This window comes from Cygnus atratus, chromosome 21 (genome assembly GCF_013377495.2).
Source record: "Cygnus atratus isolate AKBS03 ecotype Queensland, Australia chromosome 21, CAtr_DNAZoo_HiC_assembly, whole genome shotgun sequence".
In the NCBI taxonomy this organism is placed as follows: domain Eukaryota; kingdom Metazoa; phylum Chordata; class Aves; order Anseriformes; family Anatidae; genus Cygnus; species Cygnus atratus.
In genome coordinates this window covers 7,250,791-7,270,519 of record NC_066382.1, presented here as the reverse complement: position 1 = coordinate 7,270,519, position 19,729 = coordinate 7,250,791, and the positions used below count along the sequence as shown (strand labels likewise).

At 53.6% G+C, this 19,729-nt stretch overlaps 1 protein-coding gene and 2 long non-coding RNA genes across 5 annotated transcripts in view; all 3 read right to left on the bottom strand.

Moving 5' to 3' along the window:
• The window catches only part of FBXO42 (F-box protein 42), a 48,701-nt gene that overhangs the window by 14,052 nt on the left and 14,920 nt on the right, over window positions 1-19,729 (bottom strand). For all 3 annotated transcript variants that reach the window (XM_035567919.2, XM_035567920.2, XM_035567918.2), the window contains exons 3-4: window positions 17,732-17,848; window positions 10,255-10,389 (exon numbers count right to left, since the gene is read on the bottom strand). In XM_035567919.2, the coding sequence (XP_035423812.1) occupies window positions 10,255-10,389; window positions 17,732-17,848 (252 nt within the window). The remainder of the gene's footprint in view (window positions 1-10,254; window positions 10,390-17,731; window positions 17,849-19,729) is intronic.
• On the bottom strand, window positions 2,923-3,992 carry LOC126913545 (uncharacterized). The gene is made up of 3 exons (XR_007709095.1): window positions 3,755-3,992; window positions 3,177-3,611; window positions 2,923-2,974 (listed from the first exon to the last, which is right to left on the bottom strand). It is a non-coding gene; the product is annotated as an uncharacterized LOC126913545 (long non-coding RNA).
• On the bottom strand, window positions 4,740-7,763 carry LOC118258856 (uncharacterized). Its single transcript, XR_004781906.1, has 3 exons — window positions 6,616-7,763; window positions 5,676-5,804; window positions 4,740-4,851 (listed from the first exon to the last, which is right to left on the bottom strand). It is a non-coding gene; the product is annotated as an uncharacterized LOC118258856 (long non-coding RNA).

The following is a 19,729-nucleotide window of genomic DNA, read 5'->3' as shown; positions in this document are numbered from 1 at the left end:
CAGTTTGAAAAATTACAGGCCTGTGCTTTCGAGGCCATTAAAAAGCAAATCACTCTCCAAGCGCTCGCTTTCACAAGCGGTGGAATGAGTATTTCTAAATGGAGATTTATATGCAACATTTCAACAGCACTTGCTCGAAATTTCACCCAAATCTCAGACATATGAGGCACTCAGAAGCTCCCAAACTCGTTGGCAGCTACCGGGTGGCCAGCACCATTAACACGGCCTGCCTACCGATTTGTCTATATAAGGACTCCTAGCATCAGGAACCTATTTTTGCAGATCACGGTCGTCTTATTTACCAACAGGGCCACAAATAGTTTTCCCCGGTTTGGTACACCATGCTCGTCAGCAATATTTTCAGACTGCCCAGGGTCACACTCAAAATGAGAGCGTATAACCTGCGGTGCTGCAAAGGTCCCTGCGCGGGGCTACCTCTGGGCACTGCTCGGGGAAAACGGGGACCAGAGAGGCTAAAAATCCCCTGCACAGGCCCTGGAGGCTGATGAAGGAAGTAGTGGGAAAAATTCCTCTGCTCATGTCTGGAGGGATCTGCGCCCGGGGACCTCGTCTCAGAATCCAAATCCGACGAGGTTAAAGCAACAAGCTATTTTTCAAGCCTCTACGCCAGACCCGCGCCGACAGTCAGAACAGTCAGAACGCCGACAATGTCCTCAGAGGGGTCTGTTTTCTGGCCTGTGCTTCTGGGGAAAAAAACGAGCGAGTGCTCCCAGAGAGAAAAGATAAGAAACTGAATACAAGGAAGGACCGAGGGAGGGAACGAGCAGACCCCCAGGTTCGGCTGTCCTCGTGGCACCGCGCGGCTCCCAGGGCATCGGGAGCGGCCTCGCTGCCCCGCGGGCGGTGTGTTGGAGGGGTCTGGGGGCTCCTTCCTCGTCTGCATCCACGTTTCAGTTAGCCAGGGGCGTGCAGATCAGCCAAGGACCAAAACAAAAGGGCTCCTCCCTGCAAAATGTTTCTAGAGGGTATCTTATTCTGGACACGAGCAAGAAGGGGGGGCAGCCAGCGAGCTATGGAGCGCAGCAGGGATGGGCAAGGAAAAACCATCTCCTGGAGGGCTCCTTGCTGGGGCACACCCAGGCGCTGCCAGGACTGCCTTGGCTGCAGCCTGCGGGGAGCCCCGGGCCCTCCACGTCTGAGATCTCAATGAAAGATCTGGCATATGACAGACTGAAACCTAGCCCTGTGCTCCACGGGGATGAGCAGATGCTTGGGATCTCCTCCACCTGACTCCACTTCTGCACCAGCACGCAGCTGCTCAGCCCTTCCCGTGCAGTTCAGGGCCTTCAAGTGAACCTCAAGTCCCTGGGCCAGTCCTAAGGCGAGAGGAGAACCAGACTTGCTTACAACATCCATTTCCCTTTGAACCACTTCTCTTCCATGCTCCTCCATCCCGTTTTCCCCCTGTGAAAGCCCCCAACCTGCAGAACACCATTTATTCCTACCACGTCAGGCCAAGCTGTCAGGGACAGGACAAGAGGGCCTCACAAGGGCAAAGCAGATTTCCCCGCAGAGCTGACACCGGAGGAGACGCGCTGACGGACGCAGGCTAGCTGTCACTCCGAGGAGCGCGCTTCCCACGGCAGGGACTGCTTTCCCAAGCTGTGCACACAGACGGCAACTTGCTGAACGTCCAGCGTTGGCAGGATGGATGCAGCACACCGAGAGCAGGAACAGGAAGGCGGAAACCGCCCGGCTTTCTGGCCTGCTGACGTAAAGCCAGCTTTATGCCGCGTGGTGAGGGTCTGACACCAGGGCGAGATCTGCCACGAGTGAGCTCAGCACCCCCTCGGGCAGAGGCAACGCCTGCACGGGCAACGCGAGCCAGCCCCGAGCCCTGGGCCCGTTCCCAACTCCTCCAGAGCGCCTGCCTCCGGCACCGCATTCCTGCACCGCTGCACGCAACAACGATGGAGAAGCGACGGCAGCGGCGGCCCTGCGAACAAGACGAGGACGGGATCCTGATTGTAACTTCCAAACAGGCTCTGCCCCCCATCCTCAAGCCATAAGGTGGACGTAGGAAGGAGGTTATGGGGTGATTTCAAGAACTCCGCGGCAATTACGGTGTTGTTCCTGTAACCGCAGTGCACGGAAGCGCTCTGGGAACGCAGCCTGCGCACACTGATCAGATCCCAAAGGAGATGCAGGTGGGCCAGGGGCAGCCTACAGCCAGGCGCCAGCGGGGACGGAGGGAGCGGGGTGCCCAGCGAGCCGGTGTTGGACACGGACCAGCACCAGCACCAAACGAAATCCCATCCCCTTCCCCGCGAGGGAGGTGGGGACAAGAAGCACAGCTGCTCTCACACGAGCGCACGTTTTAGAGCTGCAGGTTAAAGCTCTGTTCTGAAACACGCTGCGTGAGCAGGCTTCCAGCTGCTCCCCCCCGTCTGTGCTGCAGCTGCGCGCATGCACAGCGCTGGAGAAGAGGTGGCACAGGTATCTTCCTCTCTTAACCCTGGTACAGGTGGACCACACCCATTTCCCATTCTGCCGACCAACTACAGAGCCCAAGGCTTTGCCTCTGAAGCATTTATTTAACGACTGCTCTCCCAAAGCAGGCTCTTTCTGGTACACAGGCGGAACACACCCAAGAGCCCTACTAAATGCAGGGAAGGGGGCAGCAGGCTTTGGGCTCTTCCTGCCTGGTTCGGTGAATGCATGTGCACGACAGATCCCTGCAAAATTCCTCAGGAGAAAATGGATCAAAAATCCACTTTCAGACGTTAAACACAAACAGCGGAAGAGGCCGCGGGAATGGAGGACGGGGCCTGGCAAATCAAAGGGAAGACAGATGCGTGTTGTAAACCAAAACCCGCGCAGATTAAGCATCTAATCACCGACGCAGAGCGATCCTACTGAACCTGAGCAGTGATGGATTAATGCCCTGGAAACCAGCCCTCCGTGCACAAGCAATACTTTCCCAATGAGGCGGCAGCAGATGGATTTGTCACAGCTTTGGGAAAAAAATAAAAAAAATCAACAAAAAGAACACTTCACCTGCCAGTTTTTCTCTTGGCCTTGAAACATTTCATATTTAATAACACAAGTTTCATTAGAGACATTTTTCAAAACCGCCCAAGTGAAGAAAGAAACAAATTAGCATCCTGTCTGCCTCGCACAGACTAACCCAGGGACCAAGAGGCACTAAGAAATACCTGAGCTTCACGGAGCTGCAGCTTGGAGCTGCCCAAACGAGCTCTGGGCTTGCTCTCTGGAGGGGCAGCAATGAAGTTAAGCTCCACATGCAAGGACGTTGAAGGGTGTAGCTTGCTGTTTTCAAACGCAGCAAACCCGTCTGCCTGCGCACTCCCTGCAACGATGCATTTTGCAACAGAAATTGCTGTAGATGTTGCCCAACTGCAGTTTTCACTCCCAAAGCCCCTGGGAGCAGCAGATGGCTGCATAACTACAGCGTGCTGCTCTTTGAAACATTTCTGTGTGCACTGTCAGCCAGATTTCTCTTCAGAAGATGTACTTTGCCTCCTATTTCCAGGCTGCAGCGGAGCATTCTCAAAAGGCGCTCTGCCCTGGTGCTCCTCGGCACTCCCAGCCCAACAGACGAGCACCTGCGCTCCCCTTTGCTGGTAAATCTGCGAGCCCAAAGAGGGAAAAAGCTCAATACATTTAATTGGAAAAAGCAGTTCCGAGCAACCTGTGCTGTGACAGTGCCCGTCCTGAAGGATGCCATGAACGTGACGAGTGCTGCAAATGGCAGCAGCGCCAGTGACTGTACCTGTACACAGGCATCGAAACGGTTACAAAGCTGAGAAGCTCGTGGTTCCATTTCAGAAGGGCAGTAATTAGCTACGAGATAAGCACGCTCCAGTCCCACAGTTGGCAGCACTGCAGACCCACCAAAATTAAAGCAGAATTTCCACTGGGGTCAAGGCTTTCCAGGCTGGAGGGCTCACACAGCATTCGGTTGCGGTGCCAAAGTCAGGAAGGACAGAGACTCGGGATAACGTGGAAAGTTTTAGTCTGCAAAGGCAGGAACAGGACCTATAACTAGTAAACCCAAAGGGGAATGAGGAAGAAACAAACCAGATCTGGAAAAGTCACCTGGACAAAGAGTCTTCCTCTTTTCCAGGCTGGGTTCAGTCCTACAACAGCACTCTTTATTCAGGTCTATCCCCTGCCATTTTCATCCAGAAAGACACTGCACATACGGCGAGGAATTTCCATGGGTTTCATTAACCTGCTCTACTTTGAAGCATTAGACACCTGAAGCCAGTAGCTGCAGTCATAATTAGAGACACTATTCTGTGCCAGGTATCAGATTTTCACTTCTTTTGATTCCCAGGAGGCCAGGAGCTATGACACGGCTTTAGCGTGCTCAAGGTGATCCCAAGTTTTTATTAAAAAGTTAGGTGTGCCTTCAATTAAAAAGGGCTGCTCAACGCTGCACTAGGTTTAGAAATGCACATGTACACAAAGATCATTTCGCAGCCTTCCCCTCGAGGGTATCTGGCTGTAAATGGAAGCAAGTTGGGCTAAATTTTGAAAGTTTATTTTCAAAATTGCCTCTCCTCGTTTCCTTCCTTGCACACATGGGAACGTGTTTGTTTTGCTCAGGAGCACCTCACAGGCTATGTTCTGGTGTCTCGGGACCAGCAGCAGCGCACGGACTGGGAGGCACTGCTTTAGAGACTCCTGCACTGGTCAGATCAGGATGTTGCCCTCCCCCCTCCCTTTTTTTTTTTCCCAAAGCAAGGACATGCCTTAGATTGTTCGCGGCGCTGATCCAAGGCAAGTCGTTCTGCAATGGGAACAGGAGCATCGCAACACAGGGTCAGAGCAGAGTATTTCAGTAACAAGCCTCAGCAGGGACCGCTACAGGAAAAAAAAGGTGCAGCGCAGTCAAGGACAGCGGCTGAACAATCCGCACGATCTCAGGAGATCCTCAGACACAGCGGCTTCTAAACCCATCCAGACACGAGACTGTTTCCATCGTTCAAACAACTGGTTGTTCTTCAGAAATGCCACTACTCCCTCGGACCGTCCCGCAGCCCTGAGCACTACGTACACTGACGTGCAGGTTCAGGGGGCTGCTCCCACCGTGCCTGCTGGCTTTTGGCTGCACCACCTCCCTGCGCCCCGTCCCGGGAGGGCCCAGGCCATCGCCGCGGGGGCCAGGCCATCTCCGCTCAGCTCCACGAAGCACCCAGGAGGCCCCGAAAAAGGAAGCTCGCCCCGTATCAGCACTGGCGTTATGAAACTTCACCAAGTGTTTTGAAAACTTGCCGCTGTTTTCCAAAAGGAGATTACAAAAACAGGGCTTTCTGCTCGGGGCAAGGTTTTTGGACGGCCTCGTCAAGGGCAAAGCGCTCCGTTTGCGCTGCACGCAGCGGGCGGGCTCCTGGTGCTCTCATGCTGCAGCCAAGAGAGCCTCCCACCGCACAGGGACCACATCTGACACAGCCTCCTTGGACAGGTGACAGCAGTCTCTCCTCCCTCCTTTCGTCTGCTCCTTCTGTTGACACAACACCATCAAAGGCACCTTCCCCTCAGCTCACGAGGGGAAACCCGAGCTCCAAACTCTGCCTCGAAACACGGGCCAGAAACCGGCAGTGCTGAAGTGGTACGGGGGGGGGGGGGTGGCTGGGGAAAGAGCAGGGCTGGAGCAACAGATGCGGGAGAGGTTTTTGCACACTTACTGTGTCACATTAAGGCTACCCCAAACGCTTTCAGTACAGACTTGGTGCTGAAGCTGCCTGCTCGTTCGGGTTGGAGCAGCAAGAGGCAGGGAGGACGAACCAGTCGCTGCGCCCTGGCACTGCCAACGTCTGAAAACGAACAGAGAGCATCAGAGCGTCTACCCAACGAGCATCGCCTTCCAGCCTGTTTTGAGCCTGAAATCTTGAGAGAGATGAGAAGAGCTCCCATCTCCCCAGCAAAAGCTAAGGCGGCCTCGTTGCAGGGAGACAAAAGCACCAGGAAACGAGCGCTGGGAAGCTCTGCCCTCCTGCCGGAAGGGCGGACGTGGGCTGCTGCGTGGCAAGGCTCCGTGCAGCAAACAGGAAGAGCCGAGCCGCGAGTCTGCGGAGCTGCTCCGATAGCAGAGCAGTGGGAAACCACGTTGCTTGAGGGTGGGCACCGCGACTCCTGGGGCTCTCTCGCCTTCTCCTGCAGCTGGAGGGACGATGGCAGCAAAGAAGGGGATGGTGCTCGGCCCAGGGTGGCAACGGAGACCCAGCAGGGAGGATGCAGACTTCATGGTTTTGGCTAGCACTCCTCTCCCTGCGAAGACCCGGTCTTTGTGTTGTCATTCCTTATTTTATAAGCACAGTACAAGACCCTGATATTTAAAAAAAAAAAAAAAAAGCTTTCCACCTCTGCCCAGTTAGCCTCTGGGAGCACAGACAAAGCTATTGGCGTTTTTCTCTCCGATTTGAAAAAGGTACTTCCCAGCTCGGTGCACGGCTCTGGCAGACAGAGGCCAAGTGCAGGGCTCCTGAGGAACACAACCCAACAAATACAGGAAGGGAGAAAGGCTGCAGGAACACACAGTTGCTTCAGGAGCCTGAAATAGCGCGGGCAAGCCAGAAAGACAGCTGCCTGGGGATACGGTCTCCATTCTGCCTACAGATTACCCACAGCGGCCCGAGGATGACATGAACGTGAAACACCGAGGGGACGATGACATTGAAGGGCCTGGGTCAGCGCTGGTGGCTGAGGCAGCCTCTCCCAGGAGCTGCCACACGGATCTCGCAGCACAGAGATGGAAGGGATCCCAAGCAAGAGCGTTTCACGGACCTGCAAGGGAACAGGGCAAGTCTTCCCTGCTGCCAGCGCGGGGCTGAGCCCTGGGTTGGCCACCTCCACGTGCCAGCAGCCCTGTGCCAAAGCCCTCACCGCAGGAGTCCGCGCAGCTCCTGCACTGACCCATTGCGCCAGGGGTGTGAAGTCTCCATTTTAAGCAGCTTTTGGTTTCTTCCACGGCTGTTTCAGCTGCACGAGAACTCGTTTTCAGGGAGCACCAGAGGACTACCGACACCAAAGTCATCCTGCCTGTACCCTTGCTGCAAGAGCAGCGTGCTGTGGCTTGAGCTACAGAGGAGTTGAGACTAACCCTTGCCTCCAGCTGGATAAACAAACTCCATCTTAAACCACCTCCAGTCCTTGATCAGGTTCGCCTCTGCGCAGAGGGGCCAAAAATCAAAGAAGAGCCTGGATTAACTACCCAAATAAAGGCAAAGAAAGCATCCCTGACGCTGGAGGAAAGCGCTCACGGAGAACAGCACCTGGGGGGCCCCTGACCCAAGGAGGACGCCGTGGCTGCCGTCGTGCACTTGCGAGTCAGCGCGAGACGGTGTCACTGCCCTGCGTAGGAAACGCTGTGAGTTCCTGTGCACGCTCCAACTCCTCTGCAGCCGGGAATGATGAATCTTACATCCCGGCAGTGGGCACTGAGGGCTCATGAGCACCTCTCCTCCGTGGCCGGGCAGCCCCTGCTGCACGTTTCTTGCCCTCGAGAGGTGCACGCACAGCCCTCGGGCTGCGGCCGGCCTCGCCCCACATCCACGCACACCGCACCGAGGGCTGCGCTGCCTCTGCGCACCCTTGCGTGCCTGTCTCCATCGGTAACTCCCCTGCAGGGCTCCCACATATAAAGGCCATCCATTATCCCTCCCTACGCTCCCTCCTGCTCGAGCAGGATTTGCGTGTGGGAGTGAAGGAGGTGGAAAGTAACTCCGAGTGGCCAGAAGAGCTTGAGGGAGAGGAGTTTACAGGCATTCCCGCTCACGTTCCTAAAACAGAGATGCTGCTGCCCACCCGCCTTTGGAAAGCGTTACACCCCACCAGCAAAAAGCGCTACATAAAAGCTGGGCACTAACTCTCTTGTTCTGCTCCAGTCTAATAAGTAAAAAGTCAACGCCATTGTTTTAGATCTAAGCAAAAAGCACTTTGAAACCTCAAAAATTAGGGTTTTTTGAAGCAATTACCTACCTCCTCCGTCTCCAAGACTAAAGAAACATGGGCCAATTATTTCTTTGAAGGCTAAATATTTACTCCTGGGTTCAGTGCGGCAGCTCACGGTGGGGATGAATTACCCAGCTCTGATGTCATTTCATCTGATGCCCACAAGTAAGAAAACCCAAATGAAAACAGCAGGTATGGAGAACAACAACAACAACAACAAGCTTTCTCCTGGCAAAGCCCCGAGAGGGGCAGGGACGAAGCTGCTCCAGCTCACTGCAGCCACGGCCCTGGGCAGGATCCAAGGCCTTTAGCACAGCCCCGGTGCCACGCTCCTGCCCCAGGGCTCCCTGGTTAAGGGCGCAGGTCACCGTGCATGATGACACCTCTCCAAGCCACAAGTGGCCTGGTGGAGAAGCCACCGTCGCACCCCGGGGACAGACCTACCCCACGGAGCGCAGAGCCCGCGACCTGCAGCAACGGGGTGGGAATTCCTCCTCAACCTCCACGAGCAATTAGCTCGCACACACCCCGTGCTGGAGCAGGCGTTAATCAATCAACGTCAGCTCTTCTTTTAAGATCCCTCCTGCGTTATTTACATCTGACTCCAAGTTTCAAAGCTCTCTGCTTTTGCCCCCTCCAGCCACTATTCTTTCCCAGGCAGCGGGTGCCAACACTGGTTAGGGCACCAAAAAGGAGCTATGTGCAAGAAACCACCACCGGCACAAGCACGGGTGACTCATCTTCTCTGAAGACCGACGAACAAGAGCGCTCTCTGTTCGGTGAGACTGCCTGAAGTTTCAGTTGCGATCTGATCTTGCTCCGTGCGCTCATGACAGCATGCAGAAATATTTCCTCGGGGGATCTTCCCATGGGACTTAACTCTGACACATATTCCCACAGGACTTGTTCTTTTAACAGCGCTATTTGTTAGTAAGGCAGTGGGAATCCTACTTTGTGAAATACCAACGGAGTGACTGAGACGCAGAGCTGGGTGCCGGCGGCTGGGTTCATTAACGCGGTGCGAGCGCTAGCTGCGAGTCATGCCCCACATTCAATCCAACGGAAGAACTCGCTGGGCTGCAAGAATAGTCGTCCTGGGTCAGACCAGAGGTCTGCACAGCCCAGTATCCTGTTTATGCTACCCATGGCCTCTCCTCCACCCTGAGCAGAGGGAGAGGAGCAGGCGAGCGCTGCGGCACGGAAGGAGGAAGAGCAAGAGCCAGTTTCCACAAGCATGCACTGTGGTTTATTTTCTTCCTCCATTTTAAGTCCGAGCCTGCTTAGTTCTCACCTGCAGACATAATACGCTGGACGTGCAGACTCAAAAATCAAATTGAAATGTTTAAAGCCTATGTAGACTTATATCCCACCAACACCTCATACCAAGCACCAAGCTGTGCATTAACATTTCGAGTTACATCTGACCAGTTCTCCAGTAACACCAGTACGCAGGACGTCTTGATTTCACAGGACTTCATAATAAAAAAAATTGTTAGACAGGAAAACACATCTTTAAACAATGATTGAGTAATCTTCAATACTGGAGGCACAATACTTACAGCACATGAAGCAGGGGCAGAGGGAGTCTGCACCCAAGCAGACAACTCAGCAAGGAACGCTTGATGGGTGCTGAGCTCCTTTTCCTTTTGTTCTTCCCTCTCTTCGTTAAATGTAAAGCTTTTGCCAAAATGGCCAGTTTTATACTCCCTCCCCCCCCCCGAGCTTCCCCCAATTCTGCTTTTGTCAAAGTTATGTTAGTCAAATTCAGCAATATAGGAAAAACATCTTGTGTGTGACATTTGGAGTTCAAAGCCCGTGTGGGAAATCATTTGTGGCATTTTCCTGCTCCGCTCAGAGCAGGACTGCAGGAACATACCTGTTTTCCCACGCTTTCCTGGTTGCTGTGGGTAGCCAGCATGGGCATGTCTCATCCACCCCTCAAAATACCTAAGTGGCAGCTACCGAAGATACTCAAAAATCGCAGCTTTGGGACACCACCACTTACTGGCACAGCCTCTCGTGACGGCAGTTAAGTGTCACTCATCCCACGTGGCATGAACCAGCACTGAACACCTTCTCCAGACAAAGAGGGAAACCAGAAACAACTCAGCCTGCCTCACAGCACACTGCTGCAGGCAAGAGGACGCACAGACTGTCACAAAAAGGACGTGACCTGAAAACCATTCAATGATAAAAACACGCGGGGAAACACAGACTGGGACCCCTCAGCCCTGCAGATAAGATCTGACGAGGGCTTTGGCAGCAGGGCAGCTGGAGAAGGGCTAGGGAAGGCGGCCGGGCGCTGCCCCTCACCTGATGCCAGGGGCCGGATCCACTCCTTGCTGTTGAGGTCGAGTCTCCAGAGGTCGTTGAAGGCAGCGTTGCAGCTGCTCTGCGTGCAGCCTCCGAACACGTACATCGACTGGTTGGCGTCATAGTAACACGCGCCTAGGGGAAAGGAAACCCACCATTAGTTCATCCTTCTCCCGTCTTCATGGGTTGGGTGAAAAAGATTTTCTCCCCCCCGGCCCGGGGATTCAGACAGGAGAAAAGCAAACAGGCTACAGCAACCCCAAAACCATGGGCTAGCTCAGGAGTATCCCCGACCAGTGTAAACCTCCGGCAAGAACCTTCTAAGACGATTATCCCCTCAAGCAGACCTGCTCCTGAAAGTGCAAAGAAAGCTGCCTTAGGAGCTTACAGTTAATTAGATTAGCCACGATTAACGCTTTCAGCATGCTTACCTTTTCTAAGCTATTTCACATTGCTTGTAGGGCTGTCAAATTTTACTAAGTGACAGTCCCGTACACCTACACTTGGTGGCTTATTCTTTTTTCCAAAGCTGACAGCATTTCTCCTTATCTCATCACAACTAAGTGCCACTGAAACACAGGCATCTCGCACGAGCATCCCCTTTGCTTCTTAGGGGCCAGGATCAGGCAGCACAAAGGGGAGCAGGGAGGGAACACAACACTTGACAACCCCTCAGAGATACCTAGGGAAGAGAGAGAGCTTTTGGCCCAAAGCCGAACTCAGCAGCAAAAAAAATTCAGTGTGCTGAGCAAGCTTGCGTCCCATGGTACCCAGGCACCTCTGACAAGCACTAAATTAAACATAGGCAGAGCAGACACGGATGGTGCAGCTCATCTGCCTCGGAGGATGCGTGTGAGCACGCCAGCACGATGCAAACGCGTTCAGAAAGTCAAACCACTGCGATTAACGCGAGAGGCGCTGAGGATACGAGCGGCGCTTCCCAGTTCCTGCATCTCCCTCCCCTCACAGCCAGCCCCAGCCCCGCCGAATTCACACAGCACCCCCCTGCCTGTCAGGGCCGAGCCCCGCACCGCGGGATGCCCACAGCTCTTCGGGGCTCTCCCACCGCTCGCGGGCAGGACCCTGGGACCCCGCTGGGGCCGGCTCGCACAGAGCGCACGGGGCAGGACGGTGGTGCAGGGAGAAGGAGCTCGTCCTTCGGTGGTGGCTCTGGCGGACACGCGCACGCTGACTCCAAGTTTGCGAGGATTAAATTTCCACGGGCAATTTCAGCACAGGCGTCGTAACCTGCCAATCCTCTGGCCTGAAAAGAGGGGCAATAGCAACAGGTACATGCCTCGGCTGCGTTCCGCTTTTAGAAATTCAATCCTCCCTTGACCTGACATAGCCTGAAAATCTCAATTCTTGCATTTTCTCAAAAAGTCTTCCCTTTTTCTTCCTGCAGAGCTCTGGAAAGGAAAGCACACAGCTTTGGCAGCAAGGTCAAGTTTGCTACTGAAGGCCGGATCTACCTTGCAGGGAGCTGCTCTGCTGGTCACAGCATCTCCTGGGGCATATTTAACAGCCCCCAGTCACCACAAACTCAGCAGCACACACATGGATGGTCCCAAAACACGAAATCCTTCCTGCGGTCCCTCAGCACAAGCCCTGCTATGCCAGGGAAGCAGCGTGCTCCGACCTGGGCACCCACCTGCTTGGATGTGTTCAGATGAGGGTAAAGTACCCAAATCCCTCCCAAAACGGGACCGCATCCCCACTGGCACTCGTTGCAAAGAGGATTCGCTGCCTGAATCCCGCTCAGAACCAACGTGTTTCCCAGTAAAGCCCAACCTCACACACAAGAGCCTTCAGCAAAGCCCCAAACCCTGCCGTTTGCCCTCTCAACACAAACAACGCCTGCACAGCGATTCCTCGCGCACTTGCTATCAAGTCAAGCAGGGGGGGAACCGCAGTGACTCGCCCATGCACACGTACACCAGGGTGCAGGAGAAAGACGCGGGGTTTTACGCTCTGGGAAAGCTGAAGGGCATCAGCTGGGGCTTGGAGGGAGCAGGAACCATCGCCCTCACCATGACAAGCGATATATCGCACAGCGGCGAAGAGTGAAAGGAAAAGGCAGAGTTCAGGCAGGCAGCCCCCGGTGCGGGGCAGTGTATGACCCCTGGGTCTGACGTGGAGAAGCACGCCGGGCACGCAGAAGCCCCTCCAGGGCGGGTGTCCGCGCACAGGACCACGCGACACCATACATAACCAGCACAAGGCAGGCTGCAAAATCAGCAGCACGGGGAGGGCAGGGCTCTAGCTGGGAAGGGAATTGGAAAAAGAGAAATGTAAAAGAGAAATTCAAGTTCGCTGCGTGTCTGCAAGCTCAGCGCACGAGCGCAGCAGCTCCAACAGCCAGCATCGTTCCGTGCTGAAGTCAGAGCTGAGGGCAGGGGTGTGAGCTGCGCCCTTCCTCCTCCGTCTCTACACCACTTGCTGTACGTGGCTGTGCACCAGCTCCACGAGTTACAAAATAAAAATAGATTTGGGTTAGCTGAGGCAACAGGACACAGGACTGCTCTGGGGGAGCTCGTACCACCACGGAACAACTAAGAGAGCATCTGGGCTGGAGGGAGCCAGATCGCCTGCTTCCCCCACTGAGAGCCCGCCGAGGAGCCGGCCGCCCTCACGCCCTTGGCTCTTGCTGGGAATGCCGCGGCACGGAGCTGGCCACACAGCGGGGCCGGGGGACGCACGAGGGCAGCGCGGGACCACCCAGCAACCCCGCGTGTGCATCCACACGGGGTCCGTACCTGCAGCTGAAGGCTTCATCTCAAACCACATCTCGCCCAGCTGTATAATACACACCTACGCCACGCAAAATACCTGCGGAGCTGCCTTTGGGGTGGGGGATACGTTGAGCAATGTAAATAGTGGCGCAGTAACTGCGCGGGCTTCAGGAGGTATCTGGATTGGGATGCAAGCTGGCCTGCCCTGGCACCGAAACAGGCGGAGGAGGTTTGCAAGACCCCCCAGCACGTCTGCTGGGGAGCAGAACCGGGAATAACAAGGAAGGAATAACGAGCAGGACCAGGAGCAATGAGCAAAAGCATGGCTGTAGCCTCACCCACTCCCCAGGACCAGCCCTGGTACCATTTGTGCACGGTACGACCCCTCGCAGGCTGCTACGGCTCAGGAAGGTGAGGGTACCAGGCAGTGCGCCGCACGCGAAGCACGTGCAATTCACAACCGGTGCAAAGCAACACCGTGCTTCTGGGGGGGTTCTGCTCAACGTTTCTTGAACGCTTACTGCTTCCTTAGAAATCTGATCGCTACCTCATCGTGACAGGTCGAGAGCCTCTTACCTCCTCCCCACGCCAAAGCCTTGGCAACTCCTGCTTTCACACAAGGCGCAGCTCATTTATTATTTTGAGGGGAGGTGGCAACATTCCTCTGCTCTATTTGGATTTAAAAAACCGGCCAGCCAGACAGGCACCATGACGTCCGCATGGCATGTATTTTAATCCCAGACCAAAATAATTTAAACTTTGCCTTCCTGCTTCTTCTTAGCAAGCCATTCAAAGCTTCTGAAGCCAAGGAAGACAGATCAGGTTGAGAAAAAGTAATTAACGCAGGCACAACTGAAAACTCCGGTTTGATACCAGCCTTTCAGGGTGCAGAACAAACCCAGGGAGGAAGATGTGCATCCGCGGTGCTTTCAGCTCTTTGTTGGGTGGAAAGCAAGGAGGAGCTGAAACCCTGGGATGGATTTTTATTTTTTTAAAGGACTTAGGTTCCAGTCAAATTCAGTGTGTCCCAGAGTTTCAGTATAGCAGAGATGGCATGCTTCTGTAACTGGAAATTAAAAGAATAAATATTTCTGATGTTTGAAGACACCGATACGCAAACAGACTGCAAAGGCAGCTTATTTTGAACACATTCCTGTTTTCCCTCTGTGCTGCACACCAGCCACGAACAAAGCATCAGAGATTTTTCACCCAGAGCGTGAGATAACCAAAATAAAGATCAATGGACTATAACTGGGAAGGGAAACCTGAATGCAAAACACACGCCCTTTGTGATAGTTAGAGGGCATTGACTTTCTAAACGTCAAGTACATCAAATATGGGAGTCAAGTTCAGAGGTCAGATTCCCCATCAGAGAGAGGGGAAAAGTCAGCTGGCAGTTGAACTCCCATTGCTACACGGCTCCCAGCTGAAAATAGCACCGCAGCTTCACTGCTAACCGTTGTCGAGCCATCACGGCTTCAGAACTGCCCCACAACACGGCCCCACCAACTACTGATGGCGCCAGCCTGACGGAGCTCCCGTGCTTCCTTAGCTTCGGCTCAGGGCAGGAGGTGCAGCACCACAAACGCAGTCCCCAGCGCCACGGGACGGTGCAGAAGAGCTCCCCGCCTCCTTCGAACGCGACCCCAGCCTTACAGCTTCTTCACTTGCATGTTCAGCGGTGCTCCCAGCAGCGCCCTGCCGAGCTGGGCGCCGAGCCACCAGCAGTGCATCCTTCCAGGCGCGCTGGGTCGCGCAGGGAGAAGCCGGCCATGCCCAGCCCGCTTGGCACGGGAGGCAGCGCGAGCGCGGCGCCGGGAGGCAGGGCTGCGGATGAAAGGGCCCGGGCCCGGGCCCGCTGGCTGGCACCGGTGTTTACGCCAACTGCACCGCAAGTTGCGGCACGACGAGAATGCTCCGGACCTCGGAAAGTTCAGCTCTGCAACCGCCTTCCACCTCTGCGTGGGGTGTGTGTGTGTGTGTGTAGAAATCTTACACCTACCCCCTTCTTCTCTACAATTTCCCCACTGCAGTCAGAGCAGGGACTCAGTGCAGTCAGAAGGCAGCGATATATTTAGCAAAGCTGGGAGATAACAAAAGCTGCAGCTGCTTGGTCCCCTTGCTCTGGTTGAGAAGTGGCCCGTCCTGTAAAACAAACATCTTTCCAGTTTTTCCCTCGTCTCTCAGGGTAAGTTTGCTTTAATTAGTCATCACGTTGGTACCATGCTCCCCAGACCGTACGGAAACATTTCAGTTACAATTAGTCACCGCAGAACCAACTCTTCCATCAAAGGATCAATATTTCTGGCTCAACGGTCAACATTCCTTTGCTGCCTTTCCTTTTCTGCATTCCTCCACCTTTTGACATCACTTTCTGAGTGCAGCCAGTTATTTAACTGCATGAGTCATTGCCCTGGTATGATCTCTGCAGGCTTATACGTTAGGGCTAAAGAAGACAATCAGATGACTACTGCAAACTTTCCACCTTCAGACACCTACCTGGTCTTCATCTCAGAAACATGCATGAAGTACATCTTCCACTAAGCCTCTATGTTTAAATCTCAAAGAATAGCACTGCTGATAATTGCTTAGCGTTGTGCAGCTTTGGTTAAATCCTTTAGAAAACCTACAGCCCATCCATAAAGTCTGTTATCAGCCAAACTCGTCGCACGATCAAAGGCCTTGACAAATGCTTCCTCCCCATAAAACAACGGTAACGTACATTAGTTATTCCTTATCGAACAGTTTTTCAATTACGTTTCTCAGAATTTATAGCAGACGATGACCTCTAACTATTTAAAATTCTCACTTGTCATATTAAATATTGGCTCCAAATTAGCACTTCTGAGGTATTTCTAATAAATCTTGAAAAAAAGAGACAGCCCTAGCTAATCCTTCGATGCTACCGCTGCCCGTTCACTTCAAAGGACTCATACCTGGCAGATGACGTCTTCCCATGAAACCTGGTGAGCCACCCCTAAAAAATGTTTTGTGAACCCTCCCTCACTCCCCCTTCCCAGACCTCCCGTTCTTAGCTTGTCTCACCGCATATTAGTACTTGAGATCACAGTTTTTCAGATTCTCTTTGCACTGTGATTAATGATTTGTTGCCTCAGTTCTAGCCCCTCACTCAGAAAGGAATCTCAGCCCAGCCCAGCTTTGATCAGACCTTCCTCCAGGCTCTGATATTGGAATCCACCCACAAACACATGCGGCTTTGCTGTAGGGAAAGCAGATACCGCAGATCTGGAGAACTGTTCAAAAATAATTAATTTCAAACCAGCAAACAAGTTAATCCAGATTAGCTTTCTGCACATCGAGTGCATTAATAATGCTTCTGTAGTGACCAGGGGCTGAGCGGAGCCAGGACGGTGTCACTGAGGCTAATGGAGATCAGAGGCTCTGAGAGCTGTGGCTTTGGTGAAACAACTCAGTCTGGAGCAAGTGGCAGGAGCAGCACATTCCGAGGAAGCCCCTGCTGGGCAGCAGAAAAAAATGAAAGCACATGCAGCGAGTCCCTGGCATAATATTTGGGCCTTCTTCGGGTAATTCACTGCTAGCCTTACAGCTCACCAGGCACAAGGAAGCTGCTCCAAGGCACTGGGGTGGAAACGGTGCAGGTGAGATACCCGCTCAGAAACCGGCCAGTTAGGCCGGACGCCACCACCGGCAAACCGAGGGAAAGTACCCGTGAATCTGCAAGTCATCGGGAAGCACTTTATTAACGTTGCTGCTTCAAAACGAGTGACGAAACGTGGTGCCTTTTTGAAGTTTTAGGAGGACACCGAAATCCTTGAAGAGGAGAATGCTGCCACCAGAACATCCCACAGCGTCTCCTAGGCTTTTTTTTGGGCAGGAGGCTGCACATTCTGTGCGTTGGCTGTTTCATAAATTATTACTTGGGAATATGAAAATTTTATGACTGCTTACTCTTGGAATTGCACCGCTTACATCATGTTTATTTACCTTTATAAACACAAAGTTTGCTCCCCGGAAGAGCCGTCTCCCAAAGAGGTCTGACCCAGTGACAAAGCCACAAGGACTGAATTTTTGTCATATTTCAACACGGTGCCTGGCACAGCCACTGCACCACAAAAAAGTTTTATTTAAGTATCTTTCCCTCAACGGGAACCCGTTCTCTGTTCCAGAAACTTGGAAGCAGGGCAAAAATTCCGCCATAAATTAAGCAATGTTGTCAACTGAACTTCTATCAGCAAATCACACCCACGACAAGCGTGCTTGCCTCAGTACCTCTCATCTGCAGCCCTTTGTGTTTTGTTTTGAAGCACACCACGCTCAGCCTCCTCCAGGCTGTTGCTCACAAGCGTAAGAGACGATGTGCTGCGTAAAGCAGCCAGCGTACGTCCCCACGTGCAGCGGGTCGGCAAACCCACTGGCTACAACAGCCGCTGGACTGGAGGTTTCTCTTGAAGGGGAGCTGTGTAAAGAAGTCTGCATGTAAAATTTGCAAAAAAAACAGGGTGGGATTTTTTTTCCTAACTCCGTTAACATTTCCTCTTTCTAACCTAGGACAACAAACAGCTACTGAATCCCTATTCTTGTGTAAAGTGCTTGTGTTGGCAGAGCTGCCGTGTTACACCGAGCAGATAAAGCTCTGCTGCAGCAACAGGCACGTGCGCCACCACTCCGCCCCGAATGACACAACGCAAACACCTCGTTACAGCTTCCCACGGTAACTCAGAGCTGACGAGGGGCGAGCGAAGCCCTCCTGGGCAGCTACTTACTGTGCGAGAAGCGTTGAGTGATGGGGGTTCCTGGGTAGGGGTAAGTGCGACTCTCCCACTGAATGTTTCCTTCTTGCACCGCTTTGATAAAGCCGTGATAACACTGATGGGCCACACCTAGAGAAAGACAAGACGTCAGCAGAATTTGAGGCATGTTTAGAACAGACCGTGTCTGCACAGTTGCACAAGCACATCCAAAACCAGCACATAACACACCTATATGAAGGAGCGTGTGTATACGCCGCCTGACAGCCTTTGTAGGCAGCAGCGAGCTTGGAGAAGCCAAAGCAAATGACAACTTATCACTCGGTGGTGTGCGGTGAGTAGCAGCACGATAGCAATTACGAAACAACCCCGGTATTTGGGCTATAAATACGCTGGTGGATATTCAGAGGACTCAAAAGAATGAAGAACATGGACTCTGCAAACGCAGAAATCAGCGTTCACTCCACTTATTTACCACACCTTTGCTATTTGTCAGCTGCGTTTGGTAAAGCCAAGCCTTTGGGATAGGTAAGTGTGTGCGAGGCTGTGGTTCTGCCCCGCTGCCCGGAGGCAGCTGCTAACGCGCAGCTCTCCCCGGACCGAGGTGCTCTGCCGCGAGCTGTAACAACCAGCGAAGGCTCAGCTGGAGGCAGAGAGCCCGCGGTCAGCACACCGGAGACCTCACCTGCTGCCAAGGAAGGTCTCTAGGGAGCAGAGGCCGAACCCGGCATCCCAACACCCCAGCACCTGGCCGCAGCCAGGCAGTGGGGAGCCAAGGTGCCAGCACAACTGTTTCAGCAAGGAGCTACGCGCAGCACGCTTCAGGTCACTACAAACACGTATTTAAACACAAATCCCATGTGTTAGGGACATGTCTTCCCAGAGAGGGGTTTTTGGCCCACTCTGCTGCAACACAAGGCTAATCACACCCAAATTAATGCTGCACGTAAGCACGCCTTTCTGCCAGAGGAGCACACGGGCCTTAAAGGACCACTGAGGACCAACAGCACATAATAACGAACTTTTAAGAGAATGCCTGCAGCTACTGGACAGTAATCTACAGTAAATATGAGAGGAGAAGCCAGTGACAAAAGGCAGCGTGTGTCAGGTGAAAATATTCCTTCTTAGCCTGCCAGGGCATCGATCTGCCCTACAGGAGGTGGCTCCAGCTCCTGTGGCGCAGACCAGCAGCAGAGCCACAGTTAATCCTGTGCATGGAGAGTGTGTCTGCTTGTGCAGAGGAGGGCCAGAGACTGCTTGCTGTGGGAAGAAAAGGGGCTGGTGAAACCTTACGACTGCAGCAGCTCAGCAGATGCTCCGTGGCCCCAGCACCTGCTCCGCCTCGTGCCCACAAGCCCTGCTGCCTCAGAGTGCTCAGAGCCGCGGGGGGAGGATGCAGTCCGTCACGCTTTTGCAGCAAAACATCAGCTTTGAGAAAGCGTGCAGAGCAGATCCTGGTTTAGCTAAACGCCCTTCACCTCTAGCACTTGGGTGCTAACAGAACTTCCAACGCCAGCGTCCAGCCCCCGGGCCGGCGTAAGCCTCGCCGTGCCCTGACACCGAAGGGCTGGAGCAGTCCTCGCTGGCAGCCCGGGCTATGGCAGCAATTGCACTCAAGGTGCCAGAACCTGCTGGGATTTTTCCCCGAGAGTTTGCTGACCGCAAGCCCTGTGCCAGGAACACCCCCAGCAAGAAATCACACTCAGGGATACACAGCAGGAAGCTTCAAAAAATGAAGCCCTGGGTCTTCAAGCAGCTGGTCGCCAAGAGACACACGGGAAACGTAACCTGAACTGTAGGATTTCGGAGCAGATGTATCCTGACAAAAAGGAAAAATTAACCAGGAGCAAACAAATCAAGCATTTACCTCGAGTAACCTCCGCTTCGCAGAGCACACGTTAGTGATTACACTCCCTTTACGCTGTAACCACCACAGAAACGATGCGGCTGCCCAGCACCTCTCACCGCCCAGGCTCACTCCAATGTCACGGGGTGCCTTGGGCTGCTCTTCCC